Genomic DNA, 9341 nt, shown 5'->3' with positions numbered 1-9341 from the left:
TTATTACGAGCTTTCCCTATGGTATACATTTATTTATAGAATGGGTTACGTTTTTGGTGTTTTTGACACATATTAATTGTAACTTAGGGTTAGTTTGTAATGCGTACAGTAATGCTTGTTCACTATAGTCTATTATATTTTTTAAATGATATGATTCAATGTAGATATCAGATTTAAGTATAATACATAACAATTACAAAACGACAGTCTTCACAGACAGACAGAAAAGAAATCTAATTCCTAAGACCGTTCCTTCCTTATGAAAACACATATGGTATATAAAGAAGCTCGCATTTCTTGAATAGCTTTGTTCAGCTGGTCAAACTCGGGAGCGAGCAAATAAAAAGCAAAATATTGCGAGAGCAAAATATTACGAGCATATAAAGTGCGGCTGCATGCACTTCTCGTATGAAAACCTCGTGCCTCAGCACAACAGTTGACTCGAACAGACATACACACGCACACCGCATATCTACACTCGGCTTACTACAATAACGGCAGGAGGCGAGCAGGGGTGAGGCGTCCGGGGAGCCGTGACGAGACTATGCAGTTTGCATCGCTCCTCCAACCTTCAGCAACTTGCGACCCTGTTCTTGGGAATCGTTTTAAATTCAACAGCCGCAGAACACTCCACGGACGACAATACACCCTATATCGAGCGAAATACGAACTAAATTATCGTTGACAACACTCTTTAAGTCATTTCGAAAACGACTATCTCAGGTACAAACACAATATTTGAGACCCTAGAGCGTTGTTGGAAAGTTGAGAATCGTATGCGTGTGTTTATTGTAGAAGCCGGTCCGGGTGTGAGTGCGGAGGTGAGAAATACATTAGCGGTACCGTTTTCTATTGGTCGTTGCTCCTGTGTTGATATGAAGCAGTCCACGTGGACCGATCCCTCGTTGTCTCTTTTTTTTTCGGCGAGTCGCGCACTATCCATCCCATTCTAATCTACAACGAAACGTGGAATGTCATGTCCGGAGTTGTTCTGAGAGTCGTGAGCGTGCATCGTGCCCCAACTACGTTCTTATGGAATAAAGAAACAGGGCTTATGCGATTAACCTTTAAATTCATATTAAATATCCTTCCGTTACAGTTCAATTTTCCATATCAACATGATTGTTTTACGTTTATATTAACATAACATATTGATAAACATTTTTAAGTCAATTAAGGTTGTACGCTAAAAGCAGTTGTTGCTACATTTAAATTACCGCCTGGCATTCACATAACGCAGTTTTTTCGTGTCGACACGATTTTATTATTTTATTGTATGGTAAAGTTTTATATATCTAAAAACAGTTATTAATATAATATAAAATAAACAGGTTTCTTATATTATGTTTTTATTACAATGTTGCAATTGTAAAAGTTTGGGAAATTTTGCAATTATAAAACTTTTACTTAAAACTAGTTTAGTCAACATTACAACATTAAATACTTGATAATACGAACTTACGTCAAAGTTATTTAACCTTCTAAAAATCATTACATAATTGTATTAGACTATTTGGAATTAGTTTAAAGTGTTCGAGATTATTAAATTGATAAAAAATCTCTAAATCTAAAAATTTCAACCAAACCAAAAAGCGCTTTCTTTTACTGCTGTAACAAGAGACATCTGTACAAGTACATTTTCTTTTAGGCAATATTAGCTAGCGCTATCTAATGGTATTCTTTAGAAACACAATAATTAAAACGTATGTAGGTGGCGCGGTACGACATTATTATTCAGCTTCATAATATCCAATTATGAGTCGTCATTTTCTAAAATTACAGCTGTTCAATGAGTTATTTTATTCTAATAAATTATATTTATTATTAGGATTATATTTATCTTATTTTTATCGTATTGTCATTATTGTTTAATTAAGATTTAATCTTAAGTCAACTGTCAAAACTACTTCGAAAGTAATTTCAAAATAGCTTTCTTAAACAAGAAAAAAGAAATAGCTTTGAAACTCAGTTTACCTTATATAAAATATATAAATAGGAAAATACGCTGAAATTCTTTACTATTGAGGGCACTTAGGAAGGAGTGGTGTGTTTGCTTAACCCATAAAAGGGACACCTCAAGAACTCAATCTAAAAATCTTTACTTATATATTTTTTTTTTAATACTTATCTTATTTCCCAACGTTACTAATAGAAGTTTTTTACTATACATTATCAATTCTATCAAAAGGCATAAATATGCGTCAAACTGTTTTTTAAAGGTTAAACTTAGGTTGCCGTCTAACCAGAATAAGTTGTCTCTAACAGGAGAAGCTAGGTAACTAATTTTTTTACAAATTTTACAGCTTGTATCAGATCCTCAAATTTATTTAAAAATGCTTTTTTTTATCTACATGTTTTTCATCAGCCATTATTGGAAATTTAAATTTTATTTAGTTTGGTGTATATTAAATTTAAACTTGAGGCTAATTTGGTTGAGTGTCTGTTCCATCTCAATGTTAATAGATCACTGTGAATAACTTTTTTTTTGTATCTATCCTTATTAAGAAAGGCAGTATCCTAAAAATGGATCCATCCATCCAGTTATATGGTTTTTGTGGCTTACCCTAAAATGTTTTTAAATAAGCAGCACCAGTCTACCTACAGATCTTGCATAATGGCTTACTTTAAACCTTAAATCATTGTTTTCAATTTTCTACCATGCCTGAAACCCAGGTCATTGGGTTTAGGCTGTCTCTATAACTTTTTCGATTCCAGAAATTTATACATTAAATTTACAATTTTCCCAGGGCCACCAAGTGGTATGAAGTACTTATTTATCTAGAATAAGGGAACCAACTGGAAAATTTAAAAAATATTTTTAACATAGTACCTGTATTATCACCAAAATGCCCACTACCTACAACATAGTTTAAACAATCTTAGTATTCAATGCTTAGCCGCTCAGTCAAGATATTATTTAATAAATACAAACTCATAGAAACAGACAAACAACTCTCTATATCCCTATATATCTCTCTCACTCTCTCTCTCTCTCTCTCTCTGTCTCTATCTCTCTCTATATATACTCAATATCTATTGCTCAAGCCTGCAAAGGTCAGCTACGAATAAAACATTGTATGTTGCATTAATGATGTTCTGTGATGTAAACTTCTTACTTGAAACTATCAGCCATAAGCTCATGTCATTGTCAATCTGTTTTGTTAGTGTCTTTGTCAATGTATCAAATGTAACCAAAACATATTTTACTGTTAATTTTAGCTTATTAAAACCTTATATTCATTAAACCTTATTTCAATATATGCATACTCAGTTTTTATCGTTCATACAATTTAATAAATCAATTTCATTCACCCACAAAAATAACAGCTAGCACTGCAACTTGTATAGATAATATATATAGTGACATAGCCCTTTTGAATGTTTGTATTTTCAATAGATTTAAATCTGATCACACTGGTCAATGGTTTGAATTCCAATTAACGTAACACACAATATGTAAAAAGAAAAGGATCTCTGAAACTTTCATAAAGTTAAAATTATTGCCATGCTAAAAAAAACAGGTTCACTGATGCAACATTGACTTTTGTAATGACGTTCAGTATTCTTTAAAACAGAAATATTATAATAAAAATGGTTAATAAACCATGAAAATAAATCGTAAAATTACTTTCTATTCTCATATTTCAATAAATATTTAATTAGAGTTGAAAAAAGTTTCGCACTTGTCCAGTTCTAACTTGGAAATTAATAATAAACTATGCGCCGTTACAAAGTTGCAATTTACATTATTATATTTTCGTGGTGTCAAGTATGATCTATTCAAAACTTTAGTTATTAGTATTTACATTCAACATCGATTGGAGCAATTGAGGATGTCCTTTTATAAGACGGGCGCAGCCTGAGATGTTTATTTTTGAATTGTGATATTAACATCATTGAAATTAATATGAACCCGACAGTTGTTTTACTATTCTCTGGTAAAAGAAAATGCGGTAAAGATTTTATAACTGACCATTTACAAGCCAAGTAAGTTATTTTAAATCTTTAAAATATTTTGATAATTTATATACACATTATTTTGACAATTTATATACACATTATTTTTCCTTTCTTGGCCTGCACGGTTTGTGCCATATACACATTATGGGCTACAAAAATAGTTACACTTTCATTGTAATTTAAAATTATTTTCTCCCTTTTTTTCAGATTAGGTGATAAATGTGAACTTATAAAGATTTCTTTACCAATCAAAAGTTTCTGGGCGAAGGAAATGAATTTGAATTTAAATGAGCTACTGAGTGATGGTGCATTAAAGGAAAATTATAGACTTGAAATGATCAACTGGAGTGATAAGATGAGGGAAAAAGATTATGGCTGTTTTTGTAAAGATGCTTGTCAAAATGGTATGTATTATAAGTGTGAAGTCCCATAGATCGACAAAGCATTGGGCAAACATAGATATGTATTCTTGTGGCCTTGCAAAGGAAAATAATAAAATGTATTTGTGCTGGAAAATCAATTCAGGGCCATTTGGTTAAATGAATATCTTTTAAAAATGTATTACAATAATTATAACACATATTAAATAACAAAAATAATTTATAACACTTCCCTGATTTTTCTTTGTTTGTTATTTTTAAATATTATCATCAATTTTATTTTTTGTGTAATCTTTTATACTTTTTCTAGCTAAAGGAAACCCAATATGGATAGTGAGTGATGTCAGACGTGCTACGGACATACAGTGGTTTAAAGAAAACTATGGCAATAAAATCAAAACTATTAGGCTTTCTGCTGATGAGGATACCAGAAAAGAAAGAGGCTACAAATTTAAAAGTGGGGTTGATGATGTGGAGTCTGAATGTGGCTTAGATAATTATAGTGGTTGGGACTTAGTTATTGACAATGGCAGGGACAGAGAGTCAATAGAAAAGCAGCTAGAGAAAATAATATCATTAATTTCAGTATAGTTTTATTTATAGACATAAATACACTTATTCAGGATTTTAGGCAAACACAGATATTATAATATAAAGCTTACTTATAAATGTTATTATTAACCATATTAAAAGTTATATGTAGCAATCTAATAACTGTATAAATTTTAATATGAAATGCTTTTCTGCTATATCTATTGTATAATAGACTCACTAATTTCAACATATTTTTTTCAATATACATCCTACTAAAATTAGGCATTATCTAATATTTAAAATATAAGTACAACTTATTTTTGTCATAATCTGCTTGATTTAGCTGCAATTGAATATTAATGACATGTCGATAATAATTATTATAGCTAAATAGATTTCTTATTGTAGTAAATTATCTTAATCAATACAAACAATGGAACATTATACTTAGCTTAAAAGATTGACTGATTGGCACTTCAGTTGTGCATGTAGACAATTTACATAATTTAGTTAAGCCTTTTATAAAATGATCATCAAGTTGCATAAAATTAATAGGTTATGTGATTCATGATTAGTCTAATGTTAAAAAATCCCAAAATGCATACCTGAAAAAATTCACCTATTTTACTAACTAGGCTAAGCTTCTTAATATGATGTATTGAGTATTATTATCTTATAATCTTTTGGTTTTGCAGGGTATTATTTAATGATTTATTAGTCTATGAGACTGTTTTGGGACATGTTGATAAAAAAATATACATAACATTTTTCACCATAGTTTTATTTAAATTTCACGAATATTGAACATTTTTAAAAACATCTTCCATGCTATTTATCTTAAATATATGGTAATTTATAGTTTATTCATATTCTTTTTTAATAACTGATGAAGAGTTTAATAGATTAAAGACAAGAATTTACAGGAACAGGAAGGATTACACATGTAAACGAAAATCAAAGGAAGTAAATGACAATGAAAGATATGAATATTGTCGTCTAACGACAGAAAGGCAGTCAGGAATAGAACCTGCAGTTAAATTATCAAAAATGGTGACGTCATAAATTAGTAGATAAAAGGCATCAGTCGTTGGGCCTCGCCATCAGCCTACTTAGCTAGGTCGCTCTACGAATTGATAACCTTTAATTTGTTTTTTTTTAAATGGAATGTCGCTGTTGGCATCAGAGGCTTGTTAGCTCAGCTCGGGCTGTTTTGGTGATCGTAGGTTTGCCGGTTTTGTGATTAGCAAGTTTCGCGTCCAAATCCGACAGAACAGATTCAAACGGCAGGTGGAACGATTGTCACATGATTGCATTGATATTGATTATTCTTATGTTTCAAATATTTAACAATGATGACTCACTATAACTATCTACTATCGGGTAGTCGTAATGTAAGATCTATTGCTATAATGGAAAATCGAATAATACTACAAAACAATTATCGGTTTTAAACTGACTTGACGTCGACGTTAATTTGTAATGACAGTAACAGCTAACAGTAATGTCATTGCTCCGACATATTCACTAAACCGTATTCTAATTAAAGTATGGATTTGATTCGATTACACCATGCTTCACTTGGCAATTTCAATAAAACCACATACACGAATTGCCCCACTACCTAGAAATAAGCCTCTCCTTAAAGCCACATGGATTTCAGTTCTCACCACTGGGTGGGAGCTCCCCAGTACTTGATTATTTCCGAATTCCGTATTCAACAAAGAGTAGTTCAAATCGTCGACGACCACTTACTTTTCTTGTTGGCGTTGACCCTTGGCGATGCGTAGAGACACTACCATGGACAGTGTTCAAAGGGTTACAGCCGAGTTGCACCATTGGTCGAGGCGAAATATGAAATTCCACCTGTATTACTTCGACGTTCGTCGTTTCATCATTTAAATATTTTTTGGGGCCACGCTTATGTGGAACCAGCTGCCCGTCGAGTTGAATACCAATACTTACTTACGGTCCTTTAAGAAAAGACTAGCGAGGTTGGCAACGCATTCGCAAGCCTTCTGGCATTGAGAGTGTTCATGGGTGACGAATGGACACCCGCTGTTATTATTAAACATCAGATGATCCTTCTGCGCTTTTGCCCCCTTTTCTATAAAAAAAAACTGTCACCACAAGTATCACCCGTTTACGAGCACGACGCTTGGACACCACTACTAACAATGACATTTTAGTGAACTATGCACGCAGCTACAGCAGACATTTACGAGATGCAAGCAATTATAAGATTCTATTTGAATCGGAGAAGTGTAAGCATCAATTAAATAACAACTAATGATAAGCTTTTGTAATTACTTTACAAAAGCTCGTGCGCTGTAAAAACTAATACAGTTTCTATAGAAGGAACAATTTATTATTGGTACCTAGTTGGTAATACGCTCAGGTTAACCCTATTCCGTGTATTATAGCGGTGAAATTCACCATTTGTTTTAAGATCATGTATATTTGTACATATAATAATAATAAATATATATATTGCGACATTATTATCAGTGCCTTAAACTTTTCCAGCGAATAGCCCGCTTCAGCAGCACAAATATGGTTAGAGCAGCAGTGTTCCATATTCCTAGATAGACAAATTAAGGCTGTGTCTTGAACAGTAACTTACAATTATCTATTAAATTCCATCATTTAATAGGTCAAAATGATCTTTATAGCGCTCCCTATCGATAATTTATTCCTAGAACTCCAATAATACACTCGTAATTTACATATGACATTTACTTTTCTGTAATTAAGTAGATGTATGACATCTGGGAAATGAAAAAATAAAAATAAATTACATAAGTTTACAACTCGTCAGCCTGAGTTCATAACATTATTTTACTTTTAGGTTTTTATTTAGTTTTCCGATAGCAAAATAGTAAGGTATTTTTTTAAATCGAATCTAGGAAGTAAACATTTATTAATAACTTATTATTGACACCTATGTACACGAGTAAAAGGACATGAGGACTCCTGTAACTCTTTTTGTGGTTACCAAAGTGAGTCGAGTTATTGTTATCTCTAGAACATACTATATTAACATGTAAAGGGCTACCTAGCAACATATGAAAGTTGAGCACTGGGTAGGATAAATTTGGCATTCATAACTGGCTAACGTTAAATTTATTCCATATTTTCTTATAATTAAGAATTGTCTTAATAGACAATTTAAGAACTAGTAACTAATTAATATCAATCGTATATATGTGATTGTTGATGGCGGGACAACCTGTCATTTGGGGACCGATGTATAAAAACCCGCAACAGAGCAAGCGGCGCTAGCAGGCGGGGCGGGCAGAATCACACGATTGTTGCCAGATATCGCACTTGCGGATAGAGACGGTAGTATTACTCGCACACATCACCGCCGTCCATGATCTACATTTCAAGTATTCGTTTACTTGTGTGTGATTAGAGTTTCGCAGAAGCGCGCAGAGCGAGGTCGCCTACCTAAGGCCCGTCCTCGCATTTGTAGGTCTATGGGCGGAGGGTATCGATGCAGGTGCGCGCGCATGACCTGCGCCCCTCGCGTTCGATTTTCCCGTTTGAGCAGCGGTGGCGGCGCGTTGCATAACTTCGCAGCGGCACTCCGCGCGCGACCTTACCCCGAGCGCCACCGCGAGCGCGACCACGCGCACACACGCGCAACGCGCTTCGTCGCGCCCTTTACGTAACGCGCGACTGTCGCGCGCTATCCAAACTCGGCGTCGCAAACGGATAAGGTTTGGAGTGATAAGTGTGCTTCGTTTTGGCTTTCGTCGCTTCTGGCTTTATTTCGTAAGGAGCTGGAGCGTGGCGGGCCGGCGGTGGGCCGGTAGGTGTCGCAGTGCGTTGCCTTTGTCCCTCGCTGGTGGCGGCGCCGTTGGTGCTCGCGTGCTGAATAATTGACGCGGAGGCTGGCCCATGGCCGCTATCGACCTCTGTCGCGTGACTCGCGCGTATTACCCGACACTGAGGCAAGGACGCCGCGCTGGCTGCGGCAATACGCCAGCGGCAGGCGATCCGCCGAGCTAGACCCCACCGACACCGTCACCACTCTTTATTATCTATTCTATCGATTGCTATTGTAATTACTTACATATACGTCATTACAGATATCTTAATACCAAAGGTAAAGGTGAGATTCTCGCAGCTGGATTGCTAATGATGTGTAAGCACTAAATCGATCCAACCTATGTCTTGCTTTGTATTGTATTTTATTATCGCTTGATTTTTTCTTTATGTAGATAGAGGTAAAAGTGTAAAGTAACTTTTAAGTTCTTTCTTTTTGACTCTTTTTATTATTAGGTCACAAAACCTATATGATAAGATAGTAATTTCACTTTATAATGAAGAAAATAAATGCAATTTTAAATGTAATTTTAAAATTCAATGATGAATTCGTACAAAGAAAGGCTTCCAACAATCCTCAGTACCAGTTTAAGGTTACGTAAAACCAGTAAAATATCTATAGTTGTATCTTATTACATA

At 34.2% G+C, this 9341-nt stretch overlaps 2 protein-coding genes across 20 annotated transcripts in view; both read left to right on the top strand.

Annotated features, from left to right (window-relative positions):
* The first annotated feature begins 3587 nt into the window (after nucleotides 1–3587).
* On the top strand, nucleotides 3588–5641 carry LOC123707647 (phosphomevalonate kinase). The gene is made up of 3 exons (XM_045657898.1): nucleotides 3588–3987; nucleotides 4168–4364; nucleotides 4651–5641. The coding sequence occupies exons 1-3, from the start codon at nucleotides 3908–3910 to the stop codon at nucleotides 4929–4931; spliced, it is 558 nt and encodes a 185-aa protein (XP_045513854.1). The 5' UTR covers nucleotides 3588–3907; the 3' UTR covers nucleotides 4932–5641.
* A 2855-nt stretch (nucleotides 5642–8496) lies between these two features.
* The window catches only part of LOC123706823 (sodium channel protein para), a 43829-nt gene continuing 42984 nt past the window's right edge, over nucleotides 8497–9341 (top strand). For all 19 annotated transcript variants that reach the window (XM_045656306.1, XM_045656294.1, XM_045656297.1 and 16 more), the window contains exon 1: nucleotides 8497–8685. The gene's annotated coding sequence lies outside the window, so the exon portion shown is untranslated. The remainder of the gene's footprint in view (nucleotides 8686–9341) is intronic.

This window comes from Pieris brassicae, chromosome 3, assembly GCF_905147105.1.
Source record: "Pieris brassicae chromosome 3, ilPieBrab1.1, whole genome shotgun sequence".
Lineage (NCBI taxonomy): Eukaryota > Metazoa > Arthropoda > Insecta > Lepidoptera > Pieridae > Pieris > Pieris brassicae.
Note: the sequence above shows the minus strand (reverse complement) of the source record. Positions and strands in the feature narration are given on the sequence as shown.

Coding starts and splice junctions, on each gene's coding strand:
- LOC123707647 (XM_045657898.1), top strand. CDS start 3,908: ATGAACCCGACAGTTGTTTTACTATTCTCTGGTAAAAGAAAATGCGGT. Junction 3,988..4,167: donor ACTGACCATTTACAAGCCAA/GTAAGTTATTTT, acceptor CCTTTTTTTCAG/ATTAGGTGATAAATGTGAAC. Junction 4,365..4,650: donor TAAAGATGCTTGTCAAAATG/GTATGTATTATA, acceptor TACTTTTTCTAG/CTAAAGGAAACCCAATATGG.